The 22445-nt window shown below is 39.7% G+C and overlaps 1 protein-coding gene across 1 annotated transcript; it reads right to left on the bottom strand.

Moving 5' to 3' along the window:
- Positions 1-9596: 9596 nt before the first annotated feature.
- adra1ab (adrenoceptor alpha 1Ab) lies at positions 9597-21858 on the bottom strand (the record flags this gene model as incomplete). The annotated part of the gene is made up of 2 exons (XM_079257266.1): positions 9597-10072; positions 20943-21858. The coding sequence occupies 2 exons, from the start codon at positions 21856-21858 to the stop codon at positions 9597-9599; spliced, it is 1392 nt and encodes a 463-aa protein (XP_079113392.1).
- Between the last annotated feature and the right edge of the window lie 587 nt (positions 21859-22445).

The following is a 22445-nucleotide window of genomic DNA, read 5'->3' as shown; positions in this document are numbered from 1 at the left end:
GCTGTACAAGGAGGAGGAACATCAGGAAGTCAATGTGATTCAATCTTCACTGCAAATCAGGTTTGTTGGCAAAATGTACAAACTAGCAGCTGTTTGAAATAAAGAAATCAAACAGGAACCATTTAAAAAGTGACTGGGATGGATGAATGAGACATTTACTGATCACATTTTCCAATAACTGCTACTTCGCCATGATGACCTTAAACTGGGATCAAACTGGATCAGACCTACTGTTACCATGGTTTCATTGGGTTTATTAGATTGCAGCTGTTGCTGATTTAGGGATGTATTAAGGGAAGTTATTTAGCCTGCTATTATTGGACATAAATTAATTTAATTAATTTGTATTTATTCAGTTTTAAAAAGTTTAAAATGAATATTTTATGTTTATCACAGTTAATAAAATTCCTTAAAAAAAAAAGATGCACTAGTGCTGGAATAACAAACAGTTTTTACATGTTTACCTGCTGCAATACACCTGAGTCACATTATTTATGGGTCATCAAGAACTTCACGACAAGCTGTCATTTGGATCAGGTGCATTGCAGCAGGGAAACATCTAAAACCTGCAGGACAATCAGAGATCAGCATATTGGCCTTCCTCATTCAGGAGTTTTGCTGTATTATTTTTTTAAACTTTCTCTGTGGGTCCGTATGGATTTTAGTCTATATTAAAAAGTAACGGTTAAGTTATGTCAAGGGATATTCACTCATTTGAATACATGTCCATGTTCATCTACAGTTTTTCTGATTTCAGAAAATAAATAATAAATAAATAAATAAATAAATAATAATAAGATAATAAATAATCTAGAGGAGAGGGACAGGGTGTTCAGTCTGAGCTGAAGATCAGAGCTGTTACAAGATGCTGGTAGATGAAGGGCGAGTAGAGATTTTAAATTCCTTGGATATTATAACACAGTCTTCTGAGCAGACCAGACAGCAGGTGTCGCACGGCAGATTCCTCATTACAACTAATAGTGACTTGTGACATAACTTGGACTTGAGGAGTAAGACTTGAATCTCCACTTGGACTTTCAAAAAAAGCCTTGTGAACATCTCTGACGCAGACCCAATGACTTTAGTGAACTGGAGACCTTCGTCCACGTGGAATAGACGAGATTCAACTGGAACGCTGTAAGGTTGAATAATTTTTTGTTGTGATTGAAGCAAAGATTCAGTTTTCTTTGCAGCTCCTGCTCAATTCATGGAATAAAAGTTTGACAAAGGATGAGAGATTTTGGAGAAAGTCATTGTATTTATAATTTTATCATCTTCACATTTTCAGACAGAACATAATTCAAGTAAACAATGCAAATAATTTCTTTTTCCAGTTTAACAACACATTTACATAAACGTCCAACGAAAATGAAACGAGTTCACCTTGAGTCCAGAGGGTTGAATTTGGTGTAGTTACCAAACCTTTCAACATGCTCTTATAAGTCAGTAATTCAGCAGGGAAGCTTCTGAGTGTTAATAAAATTCAGAGTTTAAGAAAAAAAAAAACTCGACACAGGAAAAGAAGACTCTTAGAAAAAGTTTCACACACAGGCAGGGTATTGGGAGGTGTGCACGTGGCGCTGGGTGGTGAGAAAGGCCATCAAGGTGGTCTTGATCGCTGCACCCAGCCTCGGCTCACCTCCCAGTTTTAATTACACTTAGACACCAAACACCAAAACACTGACGACTCACATGATTAGGGGGAAGAGCATGCGGTGTATGGTGGGCGGGGCTGCTTAGGTGGTCCCTCTCCCAACACCGCGTGGCAATTCCCTCAGTTTTAATTGCAACTAATACATACTTCACAATCAGTCATAAGCGGGGGGGAGGCAGGGACGATAGGGTCTTCTCATGCCCCTGCTCTCGGGGCTTTACTGGGGGGGGGTACGGGTGGGGGAAGAGTGCCGTCCATTAGGCCTAAGTCTGGGCTGGCCTGGCTGTAGGAGGGTTGTCGCCGGCCCTGGGGGGGTGCTGGGTCGGCTGCATCTGTGGGGTGGTGGGGGGGACGCTGGGAGTGGTGGGCGGTAATTATGGGGGCCCTGATCGGGGCCATCCTGTCCTCTGCCCCCTCTGAGGTATCTCACATGGGACATGATGGAGGGGTGAGGTGAGGATGTGTGGGAGTGGGTGTATGGGGTTACAGATGGATGGTGGGATGGCTGGGGGGGGGATTAGGGTTGGGGATATAGGTGGGTAGGGGATAGGGATGTGTGAGGATGAGTAGATGTGTGTGTGGAGGGGTATGTTGGCGCGTGGGTTGTATTGGGGTGTGCCTGTGTTGGAGGAGTGAGGGTATGTGTGTGTGTGTGTGTGTGTGTGTGTGTGTAGGGGGGGGTGTATATGCGGAATGGGATGTGTGAGTGAGGGTGAAGTTTGGAGGGGGGCTATGGGTGGTGGAGGGGTGTTTGGTGGGGCATGTGTGGTTGGGTAGAAGTAGAGGGATGGGGTGGCGGGGTGTGAGCGTGTGTGTGGGGGGGGGGGGGTGAGCGTGTGTGGGGGCGGGGGCGATTGGGGTTCGTGTCACTTGGTATGGGTGAGTGAGTAGAGGTGGGGTGGGGTTGTATATGTTATGGATGATGTGCATGGATTGCAGAGGGTTGTGTGGATGGGGGTTGAGAGGGGAGTGCGTGTTTGGGGGGGGGGGGGGGGGGGTATGCATGTATATGTGTGAGGGGAGTGCGTGTTGGGGGGGGGGGCGGGGTATGCATGTATATGTGTGTGTGGTTTGGTGGTGGGGGGGTGGTGTCCTGTACCCGGGGGCGCAGCTGGTGCGCTGGGGTGCGACCTGGCTGCCGCTGGGTGGCGGTCTGGGGATCCTGGTCCTCCGTCGGTGTGGGCTGTGCCCTCTGCCTGCGGGGCGGGGGGCTGCTCACGGGCTCTTGGGGCCCTGGGGCCTGCGCTCTGTCTGCCCTAGGTGGCCGGTGCCCGGCGGGATCGGCCCTTGCCGGCCTGGGCCTGCTGGGGCCTGTTCCCCCTGACTGCGGGGGACTCTGGTTGGGCACCTCTTTCGCCACCTCCTGGGCAGATGCATGGCTGGCTCTGGAGTGGGGGGGTTGGGATCTGTACCTGGGGGTGACTGTCGGTTACCCGGGTCTCTGGGTTCTCCTGGCCTTCCTCTAGCTGTAGGCGGGCGGGGTCACATTGGCATGATCACTCTTCTCTAAACACGTTCCACTCTAAATGTTCTGCATGAATGTTCTGCATGTGTCACAGTCACTGAGTCATCCAGCAAGTTTATTCACTAACAGCAGGTACCTCTCTTTCTGTCTTTTTGACTTAACTTGCTAGTTTCTGGTCCTCATGATTGTCAACGGTTTTGTTCTCCACGAATCTAGAGTTGGCTTGTGTGGGTGTATATATTTATGTGTGTGGGTGGGTATGTGTGTGTACTAATGTGTATGTGTATGTATGTATGTGTATGGATATGTATATATGTATGCATATGTGTGAGTGTATGTGTATGTGTGTGTATGTGTATGTGTATATGTATGTGTATGTATGTGAGTATGTATATGTGTATATATGTATATATATATATATATATATATGTGTGTATGTATGTGTATATGTATGTATGTATATCTATCTTTATGTATGCATGTATGTGTACATGTGTGTGTATGCATGTGTATGTATGTGTATATGTATGTATGTATGTATATATGTATATATATAATGTATGTGCGAGTGTATATACATATATATGTAGGTGGGTATGTATGTGCATATACATGTATGCATTGATCTCTTTCTTTTGTTTTTTTTTTTGTTTTTTTTATGTTCTCTTTTCTGTTCTCTTTCTGCCCCTTTCCTGTCCTTTCCGGTCGGGTCCAGTAGCATAAACTCTGTAATACAAGCTATTATCCAAAACAAATTGAAAAATAAAATAAGAATCAAGAAATACAAGGGGATCATTACATCTACAAAAGTTCCCCTTGGCAAAATAAATTTGCTCAGCAGAACACAGCATCCAGAACATCAGTCTGCTTGCTTAAATGCTGGACAAGACAAAAAAAAAAAAAAAAAAAAGTTTCAAGACAGTTTTTTCAGTTCAACATATGAGACAAACATACTTTCCTCACAGAGAATAATGTATCCTCCTTCACTTCAGATGAAGTAGCTATTCCAGTCATCTGCTTCGCTTTGCTGCAGGACATTAATAATCATCATCATCCCTTTGTAATGAAATGAATGTAACCAAGTCAGCTGATTAGGTTGAAGCTCATCTTTCCAGTAAAGGGAGCCTGGATATATTTATCACGGCAGCGTTTTCCCTGATGCGACAGGGACGGCAACCCTCAGAATCATCTGCTGCTTCTTAAAAAGGAGAGCTTCGTGTTTATTAGGAAGCCTGGTGAATTTATTTCCATAAATAATATCAGAAATAATAAAAGCAGACAAATCACCGCTTGACTGCTCTCTACACATACGATACGCAAACACATGAAGCTCCTACCCACACTGGACACAAACACTGGTGTGCAAACACACATGTGGATGGACAAAGATTCAGCTTGGTGGATGTTTTTATTCCCTGAAAGTAGGCAGTGTTTTCATGCTTCTTCCTCTGCAAGTAACCGTCTTGCCCTGATATTGTGCTGTGAATCATTACCCATCAAGGTTTTCTTCGTTTTCACAGAGACACACACTTGCATTGTGATAATTCAGCGGGTTTATAAGTTTTCTTCGCTGATGTGTTTTATATTTTTAAATGAATGCATCCGAAGAGGCTCTCAGTGCAGCTCAGCAAAACTCCCAGAGGTTTCCATGAAGGCTGAAGAGCAGACTAGCAGAAATCATTTTTAAAACCCGAAGAATTTTTGCAACATTGTTCCATCGACAGATGAAACTAACGTGTGAAAAGTTGTGCAATGAAAAATTTTTCAGCCCAAATGAGAATGCATTGTGGTCCCTGAATGACATGAGAAACAGACCCGATGAGGGGATTTAAGGATAGTTAAAGACTGACCAGAGCATCACTGTCGGGGGGAGTAAAATATGCCTTGTTGTCCTTTCATTTTAAACTTCAGTGATTCATTATGTGGAGACCCACATGGATACTGGACAGACAACTGGGCTAAGAACATTTAACCCCTCCACCCCCCCACTCTTTTTTTATTTTGCAGAAAATATGCTTAATTGTGATTTTTCTTTCTAATGTGTGTTTAACTTGATTTATTCAGTAGTTTCAGATTTACAGAAGATACACTTATAATTACTACAGATGTTCTGGGAAGTCACTTTATTATGAGGCAACTTTACACAGGCATCTCAGGTGGCTTAGGGGGTCCTTGAGACTAAAACAAAGAAGTGCTCTGTAAGCTACGTAGTTCATTACGTACAGCAACCGGTTGAAATGCGTGTTGTTTGTGTTACCGAAATAAAGTGGATGTAACGTTTCTTTATTCATGCACGCTTGGGAGCCGTTTCTGTTCAAATGTGCAACAATTACAAGGCAATGATTCCAATAAAAAAAAAAAAACTGTATTTAAACATTGATCATTTGTCAAATTAGGATTGAGCACATAAATGAGCACTCAGTATGATAAAAGTCTGAAATTTCTTCCTCTTCCCCCAACAAGGGTGAATACATTGAAATAAAAGCACTTTGAGGGTCATATCTATTGAATATTGCTGTAATTGTATGTAGTTAAACTAAAATATGAAACACATCCAGCCCAAACTGCATGAACTTCCATCTAATTTCTCTACGGAATCTCTTTCTGCTTTAATGCAAAGGAAAATGAAACCTTTGGCTGCTTAGTTCTCATCCACAGCTGCTTGTTTAATTATCTGAGACAGGTTTGTAGCTGCGGTAATGTAAAGTTTGAGCTTTGAGAGCTGAAGGGAGAGTTTTGGTACGATTTCTGAATAGCAGAATAGGATGATTAAAGTCATCAGACTGAGCCCTGATGTTGGCTGATTGTGCAAGTGGTGAGTCATTTATCTTCTTTCCACACCTTTCTTCTTGTCCGAGATATGAGCATTCCTGGATATTTATCATTTCTGTGATATCTGTAAGGTAAAGTAAAAATGTTCGCTCATCTGAGCACAGAGAAGAAAAACATCTTGTAACCACACTAAGTAAAAAAGGAATGGCTAAAATTGATCAGAATCATTTCAATAATAAGTTGACAACTGGAATTTAATGGTGTCCAATATGAGCCTACAATGAAAAATATCCTTTGCTTATGATTTTTTTTTTTTTTTTTTACTCATTTTAAGAGTCTGTAATGTCATGTCAAGATACATCTGACAGTCTATTAATCTTTCTTAAAATTACAGCTTATAGTAGAACAACCAGAAAGGTTTTGGACAGGCGGCAACAGACTGGTGCGACACATTTCACGTTGTTTTTCATGCATAGCATCTACCTGTAGCCTATTTTTGGTCATATTTTTCTTCCGAGTTGTTAACACCCACAGACATAACTACCATGTTAAAAAGAACGACGTGACTGAGGTTTAAGCTGTCTGAAATGCTGGTAAAAGCAGTGAGAATGGTGCGGCACTTAGAGCCATGTGACTCGGTCAGACCAGTTTCTCTTCCTACAGTTACTTGGTGCTTTGCTTTACTGAAAGATTTTTCTTTCTACCCAGCTGTGTTGAGACAAACACTTGTGTTATGATATGCTCATTGTACAACACGACTATCACCTTCTTGTATAGCTATAGTTACATGTTACAATGTAACTTCCTGGTTGGCTTTAGGTTATAGTATCGCTTGGGTTGTGTTAGAAAAGTATCCAGGCCAAGGTTAAAACCAGGCCAGGGTTATTTTTACAACTCAACCATCAACCTCATGGATACCAGTTTCACTAGAACACCTGTAGTTACTCTCACAACCATTAGAGGTCACAGATTCTCCAAACATACTTACAGACTGCCAACCTGCATAGAATCAGCTTGCATAGTGCTCTTCAACTGCTCCGGCAACGCATGACAACCTTTGACTTCCCTCTGCCACAGTGCTGAAAAACATGAATCAGGCAGGTGTGTTGCAGCGCAGACACCTGGAAAGCTTGACAGTCACCGGCCTTCAAGGACCAAGATTGAGGATCCCTGCTTAGATTTTCCGGTTCATGGTTTTTGCTTTGACAGAGGAAAGAGTTGATTAGCTGTCCTGGATAAATTCACAGTCTAACACTGAATACCTAAAAGTATGGAGGGCTGTGCCATCTTTTGTGCTCATGTGGGCAACATTTGTGATGCTTATTTTGTTATGAAGTTGGTGGTTTTCAGTCAGATTTGACCCTTCTCAAGTCAGGTTAACTTTAAGCTTGTCAAAATTCATTTAAACACATGGTGTCACCTTTTTGGGAAGATTAAACATTTTTCCATATGTTTAGGAAAAATGATCCAAGATCCTTCAGTCTGCTTAATGAGAGCCACACAAACAGATCCATAAGCAAAGGGAAGGAATTATTTATCTGCAAAACGATTAAAAGTTGGTTTCATTCCTTCCGTCTTTGAGTCTGTACAGAAGATTAAATAACTCTACAGCGAACTTTAATCCTACAAACCCTGACCAAGCAGCAACCCCCAGCAGTTAAACTAAAACCTATGCAGAAGTGCAAAAAATTGAAGTTCATCTCTCATCCACTAGGGGCTCCAAAACAGAGAAAATTCCCATAGACTCCCATGTTAAAAAGTCCAACATCACAGCAGAAAGAAACATGTTTACAGCTGGTACAAAAAACATTTTGGATTCATTAGGAGTGATGTTTTGTTTTGTAATGCATCAGTTCATGTTCAATTTCATCTTGAAATTTGACATAATTAGGGGCGTGTCTTTTTGATTGACAGGTACCCAATATCCTGGTGCAAGAAGGCAAAATGTAGCACAACTGGGGGTTTTAGTTGTCCAACAGCACAATTTAGCTTTAGCCTACTTACCTCTGTTAGCTACTGTTAGCTTTGGGTTAGCTCGGTTAGCTTTCAGCTACAGACTGTTCAGAGTTTGATAGATGTCAATCCTCCACCCCCACACTCACAGCCCCTCTCTCAGCTATACCTCTTTGCCCACTTTTGTATTTTTCAAGAGAGACTGCACACATGATGCTGCCAAGATGGCGACAGTGGGAACTGCCCAATGAGCTTCAATTAAGCTCTTCAGAAACTTACGGTTGATGTCAGTCTTCTTATACAGTCTATGACCCTGGCAGATAGTGTAAAACATTTTTTAAATTAATAATTAAAACACTATTTTTTTTCTGCACTTCTATCGGAACATAAAAAAAATCCAAAGTTGCTACCAGTGCTAACATTTTTAAGTCGCTATTATGTAGTTTGTAGTAGTAGTATCCCTTTGACTTGTCTGACATAAGTGGTTTCCTCATTACAAGTCTACACATTAAAAATAAAATGAGCATTTTTACCTAAACAAGAATATTTTCTCCTGGTACCCAAGTCTTATACTGAGATAGCTTGTCTTTGATGATGGAAGCCAAGTTTGGAACTAAACATACCTAAAAGGAAATAAAAACCAAACAGAAACCTCCAAAACAAACACTCATACTTGGTACAGCACTCACCTCAGTGGCCTCTTCCCAGCATTTCTTAATGCAGACTTTTTAAACCCACCCCCAAGGCATCGTTTGCTCACAGCATCCAGTGTCCCCACTGCTGCTGCAGCACTGAAGTCACATGACTAAGAGATGCTTCTGACATTGACAGGACAAAGACAAATGATTTTAAAAAGTGGAGTACGTCATAACATAAGAGCAGGAATCAGCTTGTGCATCAGTTCAAAGGGAAATAAACAAACAAACTGAAATCTGTCCAGCGTTTACATGAGCAAAATGCAACTGTGAAGCTCCTCGCTGGCAGGAAAACATCAGTCACAAAGACCTGTCCATCAACGGGACGGAGGCGGGAAGAAAACATCTGACACCTTTTCATTTATTTAAAATGACAAGCTTTTGAGCAGAACATGAAAAGCTGATTCAACATATCTTTGATGGAGCCTTATCAAAAACACAAGCTGTTTTCTCTCTTAAGCCTCAGTGGCTCAGTGAGTTTCTGCTCCTAACTGTACAGTATTTTTCCATGTACAGGCCAATATATCTCACTTCTAACCATTTCCCTTTGTTACAGATTTTCATGTTCCCTTTTGAATTAAAGGTCACACATGTAATACACAGGAGTCCAGTCTTACACCAGCTACCACTTTCCCAGCTCTGCCAGTGAGTACTAATTATCCCCTACAAATTTCTTAATATCATGCCCTTAAGGGCTTTTGTGCAAACTGTAGGAACACCACTAATATCTGAAGTTACATCTCTCCAGTTCTCTTTCATTTTTAATTTCCATGGGTTTTAGTGGATCCTTTTTTTTTCCTTGACAAGCACTAATCGATGTACAGTGCCTCCCATCCTGGCGTCTTCTTTAACGGAATGGGTTTTTGAGCTCATTTTTCAACATATCGAAAGCAAGAGCAGCTCTACATGGTTTTATTCATTCATTTTCCAAGTCAAATTTCATCCCACACTCTCAGTCAATTCATCATAAGCCACTGAGGTAACCTTCTAATGCCTTTTGAGGAATATGTTTCCAAAACACGAGGACCGAATGCCAAGAATTGTCAGAACTTGCCAATCAAACAGCCTCCCCTCTAATGCCAAGAGAAAGCCTTAAGACTTTCTTTGTCCCATGAGAGGAGGACTTCTGCGGGACTGGAGTCCGTCTCGCTGAGAAACACCAAGCCTTCAGTAGGCTCTTACTCTGGACTTGTCCACGCTGAGCTCGGTCCGGACCACCGATGGATGATGAGGAGGTCGACAACACCCTGCAACACGACCACGAGGAAACGGTGACTTGGTTTTGAAGTGAAGTAACGGTTGCATCAGATGTCAGGCCAGGACTGGAAGAACGGGCAGGGGTGTGTCCTTGTGGTTTTGACATGAGGACCCCTGTTCTGAGACAGCGCCCCCGCAGCACGTTGAGGAAGGCTTTTTTAAACTCCTGGCTGAAGCACGGGTAGATAACAGGGTTGATGCAGCTGTTGAGGTAACCCAACCAAAAGGTTATCTTAAAGATGGTTTCAGAGGGCTTTAAGGATGGGAAGATGGATCCTGAAAAAGATGAACAAATGGATAGAAGTAAAAGAAGAAAAGACAGAAAAAGAGATAGTAATTGTTTGAGTTGGTCATGTTCTTGCCAGAGATGGACTGACCATCCATCCATCTATCCATCCATCTATCCATCCATCCATCCATCCATCCATCCATCCATCATCTATCCATCCATCCATCTATCCATCCATCTATCCATCCATCCATCCATCCATCCATCATCTATCCATCCATCCATCCATCCATCCATCTATCCATCCATCCATCCATCCATCATCCATCCATCCATCCATCCATCCATCCATCATGAATGGGTAACCATTCTATGACAAGCTGTGTTTCCATTAGTTTTTCGCAAAATAAAAGTGACGTTTGTAAAATTTTGACAAACTACAATTACAATTTTCAGCGTTAACATATAAGCCGCAGTTCTTTTAAAATGTCATCCAGCTGACGAGATTTTATGACAATTGTGGCTTATTCAAGTTTGCCAAGTAGTGTTACTTTCGGGTTCTCTATTTGCTGCAAAGAATCTGCCTCGACTTTACGAAGCCCTTCTATCTCATTTGCTTTCCTAAGTCATTGTGAAACTCTGCACTTCGCTTTTCTTTGCCTCATACACCGCCATCTTTACTCTGGAGATGAACTAGTCATATGACAACAACACCCCCCCCGTCACATTCAGGAACGTATAAAGGTGAAAAATCTGAAATACCACCTCATGAAAGTATTTTTTTTTTCCCGTTAGTGGATTTTTATTGGAATATGTCGGTTTAGCGCAATTATTGGAAACGCCGCTACATCTTTACATCTTTCCCACTTTGAAATAATGGAAATCTGCAATAAAAATTCAGATAACCAGTTTTCCAGCAGCACTTAAACACACCATCTACACATAAAGCTGTGAGGCTTCTGGAAGTGTAAAAGTTACTCAAACCCACCCCAAACACTTGTTGATGTACACCTGCCGATTTGTGCAGTCCTATTTATCGATTTGTGTGCATTGAGCCTTTCTGAACTCAAACTACAAATGTAAGGTTAAAAGAAAAAAAAAATGTATAAAATATTGATGTTTGTGTATTTTGTGCACGTGTAATTTTTGTGAGTGTAACTTCTACATAAATTCTAAATATTTTATGTGCGGATATCTATATTTGTTTGCAAGTAGCCAAAGTTACGAACAAAATGGTTTATACTGCTTACAAGCCATATCTGACACATACAGCTACTCAAAGTTACACACAAATTAGTTTTCAGTTTGCAAATTATGTATCACACACACACACACACACAAAATGATACTGTAATGATTTTCTCTCCATACTTTTTTGTGGTTGAAAATACTAAATGTCTAAGTTTTTGATGAATGGCTGATAAAAAGCTTCAGCAGACCAAAAAGCATCATTGTTAAACGTATCTTTACAAACCGAACTGACAGAGTGGACCATAAACTGTTGTCCAGAACAACCAGTCTGCACATGGCTAAAGTGATACAGCCCAGCAACGCACAGGGAGGCAGTTATCTGTAACCTTAGAGGTGGTCTCAGTTGACTCACAGTCAGTTTTCCGCTTTCATATTCAGCATGGTCACTTTGTTGTGGAAATGTTGTTTTTTTTAAGGAAGAATTAAACAGCTGTCTCCAGGATTTATTCTCTAAATTGAACAATCAAACTTTCACAGATGCTTCAGACATGCATGAGGAGTAATTGTTGGCTTGTTGCATAACAGCCCTTCATTTAATGCCAATAGCTCACCTTGAACCAGACTAATGTAGAGAGAAAATTAGTTATGATGTACTGCATATATAGGTGTTGGGTGAATGATTAATCAATGAGGCGCCATTAAATGTCAGGAAAACTGGAAGTTCTTACGGAGGACAAGCAAGCACAAAAATTATCGACTGCAGAGTTTCTCTTTTCAGAAAAAGAAGCATTAAATCAATACTTCAAGGCAGCTTTTTAAAAAGATCCATATATTATTTACTTCCATACTGCAGCCTCCTTTTTTTTTAATAAGTTCAGTAAGTACTATTTGTGAGAATTGTTTGTTCTTGCAACACGTTCCAGCTCCAGTGAAAGGTCGACGACCTACAAGTCCTATCGCGTACAAAAGGCTTTTCATCTGAAGAATTTCAAGGCTAAATTTGATGAGTTTTCAAACCTTTACTCTGATATTCTCAGACTATCTTTCACTTATTATTTTAATTATCTCTCCCCTGTGAGTCATCAAGGTTTCTTTCAACTGAAATGAATAACTATCCTTGTGTGACTGTCTTGCAGTCCACATGAGGACTGCGGAGGCCTCATAGCATTACAGCCCATTTGGCCTCATGCTTGTTATCTATAATAGCTTTCTTAAAAGAGGACAATAGTTTGTTTCATTCCATTTCATCTCACAGCAGAAGTCCATTCTGTCTTTTTTTTTGCTTGTACTGTTTGGTTGCATGTAATTGAATTTCTAGCAATCCCTTCGGAGAAATTACGGCTTCAGCAGAGTCAAAACACTGCCGTCAAGGAGAAATGAGGTTCTCACTTTTATTGTGTCCACAAAGCAAAACGTATTATCAAGCAAATGATTCAGACCTCAACAGCTTTTGTATCATTATGGCAGCCACATTGTTAAGGCATGTTGGGTCGTCTGCAGGTTAAACTCTTCATTAAGTCCAAAAATTCCGTCAGATTCTGTAAAAGTTCCACCTGTTATTCTGTTGGTTGCTCTTTTTTAAAGCAATACATCTCAGCATTTATAAATCTTTACATTAATATGCAGAATTTTTGAAAGAATTAAACACAGAAACCTCATCATTCATGGTTTGGAGTAAATAATCTGTCTGATTAAAGTCTTATTGCTCCCCTGAAAACTTCAGTATTTGCTTCTGTAATCTGGTAGCTTTTCATTCAGAACCATCATCAGGTTAAACTTCTTTTTCAAGCATTTATTGAAATTATCTTCGTCCTCTAAGATTGTGGGTTTTTACGATGGCAGCCACACCGAGCCGTTTGGATCTTATTATTCCAAGCTCACTTAGATCTTATGAAACGAAAGAAGCCTTAGTGTTCCAAGTGTGTTGGAACAGGAATACACAGAAAACCTGCAGGATTGTAACCTGGCTATGAATGAACAAAGGTAGGCTTTTTACCTCTGCCAATGTTTTTACCGGTGTTGATTTGTTTCTTTGTCTGTTTGTTTGTATTCAAGATAACTCAAAAAGCTATGGATGTATTTTCTTTAAATTTTCAGGGGTTGTTGGACATGTGAAAAGGAAGAACTGATTAAATTTCGGTGGTGATTCAGATCACCGTTTGGATCCAGGAATTTTTTTTTAGAACTGTGACCCTTGGCGCAGGTTTGCTCTCTCCGTGTGCTTTTCTACTTTAATCCTTCAGTGTCCTACTCTATTTGATAAAGCACAGTTTCAGTTACCATATTCAAAATCTGTGGAAATAAATGTGCATTAATCACTATTATATAATGTTAAGGGAAGTATACAATGGATTATATAGATGTACATTTTACAATTTGATACTTTTACCATGAAAAGAGAATGCAGTGAAATAAGTTGTTTTTTTTTAAATGATCTTTCTTATAATTTCTTATCATTGCCCAGAAAATTCAAAGCAAAAGTAAAAAGGTATTTTTCATTGTTAGGGCATGAAAGAGTTGAAGCATTCCAAGCAGATACCTCCCAAACCATAAAACCAAAAGAAGCCTTAGTGTTGTTGCCGATGCAAATGAACTTTTACTGCATCAAAAACTTCATTCATAAAAGTTTCATTTTAAACTTAGAAGTGGTGGAAGACCTTGGTTATCTTGCAGCTGAGACTGACCTTCATCAATAGAATTATCTCCATGACAACGCCATCTCCTTATGAGAATTGCATTATCCGGCTGATCAGCTCAAATTTACATAATATCCTGCTTTAATAGCTGAATATATCATTTATTCTTTCAGCATTCTTTTACATTATCTGAAGATTTTACAGTTTTATGGGCAATGTGAAACAGTTTGGATAAGCTAGAAAATAATTATTTTTTAAGCAATATATTGATATTATGCATGATATCTCCTATATATGCTGGATCCTGAATCAGATACAATCCTAACAGTATCATGGTACAATCTGTGATATTTGGAAACCGTTGCATTGATAATGTGATCAAACAATGATTGTGATTGTTTTCGGGCAGTTTCCATGTGACATAAAGCAGTACAAACACGCATTCATGCTTACTGTACATTTGTAAAAGATATGTCTGTTTCAGTGCCCAGTTAAGCATGCATTAGGTGAGCATTGTTATTCTAACACTGGAGGGCTGTGCAGAGTTTCTTGCATAGTTACAACATTAGTTTCAACAGCTAAGATGATAGGGAAGGAGATCGCGATAAGATTCTCTAAAAACATTGTGACCTCCCTAACAAAGGCTAGTTCTGTATCCATCTTGCATCTGGTCTCTTCTCTAAGCTCTGTCTTACCAGCAAGATTCAGTCTGATGATTACACTTGTCTCATCTCTTGCTCTGTTTCCCACAATAACATCCACTTGGGCCTCTTTGCTGAATCAGCCATGCTGCACATCCAAAACAGTGTGTTTATAGCCAGTTGCTGGTGAGAAAAGTGGTCCCATAAAGCAAAACGCAGCTGTCACATGAGTCCCTGAGCTATAAAGAAGGGTTTTTTCTGCAGGGCAAAAAAAGAATATGCATGCTTAAAAATGATCATAAAACCACCTACAACCTGAAGCTTTGATACAAGGCAGCCATAGTTTCATGTTTCCACCAGATTTTGACCATCTGAACGTTGCTCATCATCAGAAGAAAAAAAAAAAAAAATGAAATAGACTCATCAGACCAGTCAACATTTTCCAGTTTTGGTTAGTTTGTGCAAATTATAGCCTCAGTTTCCGGTTTTTAGCTGACAGGAGTGGCACCTGGTGTGGTCTTGTGCCACTGTAGACCATCTGCTCATGCCTTTCTATCTTCTGCAACCAGTCTGCTCTTTCTCTCTAACCTCTGACATCAACAAGGCATTTTGTTCCAGACAACTGCTGCTATCTGGATATTTTCTCTTTTTCAAACTATTCTCTGTAAACTCTGGAAGTGGTTGTGTGTGATCATAGATCAGTAGTTTCTAAAGTCCTTAGACCAACAACCATGCTAGGTTCTAATTTTGATGCTCAGTTTGATGCTCAGACCATGTCTACATGACTACACGCGCTAAGCTTCTGCCACATGCCTGACTGATTTAGATGTCTGTGTTTACAAGAAATTAAATAGATGTCCTTAACAAAATTGCCACTGAGTGTGTTTACAAGACGAGACTTTAATGTGATGATTTATGAATGCACACAATCAAAATACAATGAAATGACGATTAATTTTACCTCCATAACTAACTGTTACTGTCACCCACCCAGGTACACACCTTTATTCCTTATCACAGTCATGACATTGTGATTTTTATTGGCAGTTAAATTCACTTAAGTTGCTGCGTCCTGCTGCAGTCCTGATAACACGATTATCACCTCCTCGCACAGTGTTTATGACAGTTTTGTTAATTACAGATAAAGCTGAGAATATCCTGCCAGGTGGGCTTTAACCTAATCCAGATCCTCTTCATAATCCGACCTGAAGCTAAACAGTTAGGCTTCAGCAATTAAAGGTGCAGGATAGTCTGCTAGACTCGGTCCGATTGGGGACTTGGCTCAGTTGTAGGCGGGTGTATCCATTTAGATAGAGATTGCATTCACGCTGCACTTTGGTCAAACGAGTCAAATCTTTTCAATAATATATTCCCATTCTCACCAAAGGTGGCGCTGCACTAGTATTTAGCAAAAGAGAGGACAAGGCCCGCATGAAGAAGAAAACTCTTTCCTCTTGTGAGTTAAACGTGAAGCAAGAAACTGTGGCTGTTTGGGGGTTTTATTTTGTCTTATGCAGGTATACTGCAGAAATACACTGCTAAAATGGACGCAGTGTGAACAACAGACGATGCAGAGGACCCTTAACGGGATCGCTACCCATAATACAACACGGACACCAAATTCAGAAAGTGACTTTTTTTGTAGTCCGCTTCCAGATAATTGGTTCACTTGAAACGGGCCAAGACCTGCATTTGTAGGTGGACCGAGTTCGCTTCTATGGTCCAAATCATAATTTGTTTGGCACATTCCCATTTCCCCAAACGAAGCAGACTTTCTGAGCAAACAGACTTGGATTTGAATCAAAATGGCTGATGTGAATGTTGCCCAAATTATCCTTATTGGACTTCATTTCTGTTTCATTTAAAGTTCTTGTTTGTTGATAAATTACATAAAAAAGTTGCTGAATAATTTAAAACCCACTTATTAATTCTAAAACCTTTTAATTTGGTCAAAATTTAAATAAATCCGATTGATTTTAAGGCACTGGTTTGTGAAAATGTTTTATCTCAGAACTGTATCATTTTAATGAAACAATAAAAGAAAAATAGTTTAATGGTACAAATATTGTAATCCTGAATTGTGAAACTTTCAAGCCAAATGAAGACTTCGGTGTTAAATGTGTTTTCCTTTGCATGCCGCTTCAAATAAATTAAAATGTTTTCTCAGTCGGTGCACAAACCTGTGGCTGGCTTGGAAAGCAGTTTTTAATTGCTCCCTCTGGTTGAATGTTTCAAGTCCTTAACACTCATATGCAGACTCAGCAAGGATGTCAAAGTGCCGACATATCCTCTCTGCAGCAGGTTAAATCATTGTTTTTCAGCAGCTCTGATTCTACAAATATTGTCTTTTTATAGAGTTTACAATCAGTCTCTCATTTTACAAATAACAAAATAAAAGAAAGGTAAAAATGGAAAAGTTTCTTGTATGTTGGACATATAACCAATAAATGTAACAAGCTGTTGATTTTAAAAAAAATTTTCTTGTTAAATGCGTAAAGCCTTTTGAGCTGTATGAACGCATTAGAATGTTTTAGAAATACAAATCTATGTAAACTGCCTCAAGGCAAACAACAAAGAATTGAAATTCATAATGCAGGAAGATGAAATCCCCTTTAGGATGTTGAAGTGAGAGTAGTTTCCACAAAACTGATGAGAACTGATTTGACTATGAGGCATGAAATTGAGAACCTGAATAAGCTACAGGTGTTTGTATCATATTTATCTTGCAGTGCAATAATTGAGCCTTAAAATGTTTTATTTTATTATTATTTTTTATGATAGTTTTTTTTGTTAGCCATGTAATTTTCTTTAGCCATGAGTAAGAAAATTATTTTAAGTATTGAACTTGATGAGAAAACTGAATATCTGTATTTTCTATAGTGCCTCTGAGCCTATTAGAAATGATTTAGTTCTTTATCTAACAGTTTTGTTCATTGAAACAATACTGCTTAAGTTTCTAATGTTAAAACGCTGCTTCTGATTAGTTTTGATGGCATGTTGACATCTGTAATTAGGCCAATTCTTAACAGTACCTTGTCACAGAGGTGAACCAAATCCAACAAAAACAATTTTTCCTCTTTATTTATGAGTATTTTGATATTCTGTTTTCCAACCTCAAGAAGATTTTATGTTTCAGACGTGATCTTTTACGTAAAGTCATGCTATTGACGAATCTTTATGATGAATTAAGTTAAAGTGACTTTTACTGGCTGGAGAGGTCTCAGAGAAGGCACAGGACGAAAGATGATTGTTAATAAGTTTTCGTGATGCTGTTTTAAAAGGTCTTAACAACTTAGCACTCAATTTAAATCAAGCGGCAACCTCCAGCAGTTAAAAGTTAAGCCTAAAGTGAAGTACCAATGTTTGCTGTTCAGTTCTCATCCACTAGGGGCTCCAAAACAGAGCAAATCCCCATGGACTCCAATGTTACAAAGATCAACTTCACTGCAGAAATAAAGATGTTTACAACCTGTCATAAAAAAAAATAAAAAAAACGTTTTAGGTTTTTACCTGATTTTCAGCCACAGGAAGGTAGAATGTAGCACAGCTACACTAACTAGCCAGCTAACAGCATGACCTAGCTTTAGCCTGCCTACCTTTTAGCTGGTCAGCTCCCATTAGCTCAGTAAGCTCAGTTAGCTCAGCTAGCTCAGTTAGCTCTTAGCTACCGGCAGGTTGGATTTGATTTGTCAATCATCCAACCCCACACTAGCTTCTCTCTCAGTTCTGCCTCTTTGCCCATTTTTGGGCAAAGAGAGAGAGAGAGAGAGAGAGAGACTGCACATGTGACTCTTCTATGGTTTAAAAGTTGTGCCTGTTTCAAATGAGAGCCCTCGAGTTTGATTGCTTTTTGGGGTGGGGGCATAGTACACTTTTACAGATTACTTTCTAGCAGCTTGAATCAATCAACCAGAAAAAAAAAATCTGCAAATTACTGACAACAGTAATGAGTTGTAGCCTTTAGGGTTGTACTCCATCAAAAATCAATTATGAGAGTGAAATTTTTCATGAAAGTAAAAGTTTAAAAGTCACACAGACCAATTTTCATAGAAAAACTTAAAAAGGAATATTTGTTCATATTTTAGTATTTATGGTTTTCAGGAGTGAATAAATATTTTTTTCCCTCAGAGAATTTAAAACCTAAAATTATGTTGCTGATCTGATTTATTGCAGCTGCAGGAGGCATTTCATTTTGGTTAACTCAAACATTAACTACAGGTAATCTATGAGGTAATGGACGAAGGAGCATCATGCAACAAGATGAAGCCCACAAGGGAATAAAACAAAATGTAACTACAACTGAATATGGTGTAGATTGTTTCATACTAAATGTTTAAAACAGAATAATACATAAGGATTTTTTTTTTATTGAAATGTGCAACTCACTTTGTATAACAATGACCTACATCTACACATTTAATAACCCAAAACTGTCAGCAGTGAGTCCTTAGATGAAAAATATCAGGATTTTTGATGCCATCTTTGTCCGTTTGATACCGATTCTGATTCCTGCGGTTTATTTGATGTACTGATTCCGATAGTTGTGTCATTTGGCCTTGAAAGTTAATTAAATTTATGATTTAATTTATTGATGGGCATTGATGTATGATATTGAAATAAAAAAAAAAAGTGCAATTTCCTTCCTATTGGAGGATGATGAAACAGATCCCTATCCCTTTACTTTTGGCAGGATTGGCGAGTATTTCCGAGGCTAGTGTCTATATATCTCTAAGAAACTATGTGCTTTTCATAAGACACATTTTTATTGTGGCCTCCTCACATATTTTGTCTTTGAAGCGTGGGCAATTTTTAAGAATTAAGGGTTAATGTGTTTGTGAGTTGCAATAAATGAGTAACCACTAGGGGCAGTGTTGTGACCATTTTGACCAGAAGTTCTGTACAAGGATTAACCATGGTAGAAATTATGGAAAGTTTAGAAGCCATGATGCATTTTGTTTGGGGCCTGACACACCATCTTTAATACAACTGAAGTAGTTTGTTTAAGCTCTCATCTCCAAAAACTCTCTTCCTCTGTTGTCAAATTGTTTAGGGTTTCATTTACACCTTACAAAATCATTACTTGTCTGAGTTCTGTAATCAAGGAGAGGTAAAAACCAAGTACATTATCTTCTTTAAATCTAAAGTATTTAGACAGATTGTATTTGGTATTTTCCCCAACACTTTTTTGAACAGCAACTCTTAAACATAACCAGTGGAAGGAGTAGAAACTAAAAATAAAAAGGTTACAAGAAACTTTTAGATTAGTTGGCTGCAACAAATATTCAGAGGCTTTATGGTGCATTCTATTTGTACTCGGAAGTCGGATTTTCTGAGTTCCCAGTTGGGAATACAACAAGACATCCCTTGAAGTTGGAAATTCAACTCAAAAAGTTGGTGCAGACGCAACAACCCCAACTTCCCCCATTAAAGATAGCTGCACAGAAAGTAACACAGGGATACAAGTAAAAAAAAAAAACATTCATTTTTATCTAAATGTGATTTTATTCAGTGTGAATATAAATATTCAAAGTTGTCCTTTTCAACTTCTACTTTTTGACTAAATTTTTTTATTTCTGTCCATGTTTGAAACGCTAAATAATATTATGTTGGCAGGTTTTGCTGTTCATGTTAACATGTCCTTCTCTTTGACAACCGAAAACAGAAAAAAAGAGCAGTTTTGCTCCGATCTGGCCTGAAACTCCCTTGGTCTAAATATGTACTATTTTTTTTTTTTTCTTTAAAGAAGATGATAATTTGTAAAAGTAGCTTTTCATTTATTACCTCCGCCAAGGAGGTTACGTTTTTACCTGTGTTTATCTGTTTGTTTGTGTTGAGGATAACTCAAAAAGTTACAGATGGATTTTCATGAAATTCTCAGTTGTTGGAAATGTGAAAAGGAAGAGCTGATTTAATTTTGGCGGTAATCCAAATCACCATTTGGATCTAGAATTTTTTTTTTAAGGATTCTTTAACATTGTGAGACAGGGCCATTTTTAACATTTGTGCACGTAACTCCAATGAAGCAAAAATACAGGACTAGCGTCCAACAGCTTGTAAAATATATCGAAGACTGTTCCAGGTAAAGAAATCCTTCCGGATACTATAATCCAGAATATGACAAAATATGGGGCCTTCGGAGTTTTCATCAAAGGAAGACAACAAATAATTACACTATGGGGAGAGCTGTGGCCCTTGGGCCCTCTGAGTGCTTTTATAGTTCTCGTTGTTGAAAATGTTTGTGTACTTTATTTAAATAGTCTAAAACAAAACTGGTTAATTTACATTTCTAAAGATATTTTGAATGATCTACTATAGACTGAAGGGTAGCAATTATTCTGAGAAAGCGATTAGTTGTACTTGTGCATTAAATAAATAAAACATTTTTGTTTAGAAAAAATCCAAAAAAGAGCTCAACAAGTTTCGTGTGGAGGAGTTTAGGAGGTACCTACCAATGGGTAAAACCAGAAAAAAAGGAAGCCAGCAGAGAATGAAGCATCCGACCACAATGCCGAGAGTTGTGGCTGCTTTCTCCTCTCCTGAGAACTTCAGCAGCCTTGTCAGGAGAAAGGAGGGGCGTTTGTGCATTGCACTCTCCTCGCTGTCATCCTGTTTCCCCGTCTGAGCAGAATTCCCTCTGTGTATCCTCAGCATCACACCCTCCATCTCTACCCCCTCTCCCTTCCTGCTCTCCCTCAGGGTTTTGGTCTCTCTTCTTGCCACAATATACACCTGGCAGTACATGGCTAGGATGATGGCCAGCGGTATATAGAAAGAACCTAAAGCTGAGAACAAAGCATAGCCAGGTTCTTCTGTAATTCTGCAAACGGTCTCATCTTCTGGGTCGGGTTCCTTCCAGCCAAAGAGGGGACCCACAGATATAGCTGCTGAGAGTCCCCAGAGAGCAGCCACAGCAGTCAGACCTCGCCGCCCGGTTGCTATAGCAGGATAGCGGAGAGGGTAGCTGACGGCCAGATAGCGGTCAATCGATATCACACACAGGCTGAGGATGGAAGCAGTGCAGCAGAGGACATCCAGGGCAGCCCAGACATTGCAGAAGGACCGGCCAAACACCCACCTTCCCAGAGCTTCTGAGGTGGCGGAGAAGGGCAGGACGGCGGAGCTGAGCAGCAGGTCTGCTGCCGCCAGGTTGGCAATGAAGTAATGAGTCACAGAGCGCCACTGATGGTGGAATAACACGGACAGGATGACCAGAATGTTGCCAAGGACTCCAAACACCACAAAGACTACAAGCACAATCCCCAAAACCACAGCCTTGGTGACATCCACCTGCGGATGGGTGGAGGAGCTGCAGTTGGGGCATAGATCTGCTGAAGAAGACGCACTCATGTTCTCAGCAGGAACCATTGTGATTTTCTCTCCTCTGTTGAGTGTCTTTCACATGGATGGCACTCATCTGATCCTCAATAACCTCAGCTCCACAACCTTCTGCTGCTTCTGCTCCACCCAGAAACAGAAGATGGAGGCTTTTCCAGCTGCATAAACTGCTTTCCCACTTCATTTACAGAGACGCTTGCCAGCAATCCACCGATAATGCGGCAAGGAGTCCTTGGCGAGACGTGTTTTCACAGGACAACACTGCCACAGTTTGTCATACTTGGTGTGAAAAGTGGGAATAAAAGCATGATTTAAGTGGAAGTCGCTGATGGATGCTGAAAAGCTTTGCAAAACCTGCAAAAAAAGAAAAAGAGAGAAGAAAGATTTAACTACAGACAACAATTTCATATAAAAACGAAGCGCAGGCTCATGCCTCTTGTCAACGGCAGCTAAGAAACAAATCATAGCACATCTGACACAACTCATTCAACATAAATAGCTACAACAGCCCATCACAGATCATCCAGTCATGATTAAAGGGTAAAAATATTACTTTATAGTCTTCTCACTTCAATACAGCTGCATCAGATCCTAAATAGTTCATGCTTGAATGAGCA

Source organism: Telmatherina bonti, assembly GCF_933228915.1.
Source record: "Telmatherina bonti genome assembly, chromosome: 17".
NCBI lineage: Eukaryota > Metazoa > Chordata > Actinopteri > Atheriniformes > Telmatherinidae > Telmatherina > Telmatherina bonti.
This window is presented reverse-complemented; position numbering and strand designations above follow the sequence as displayed.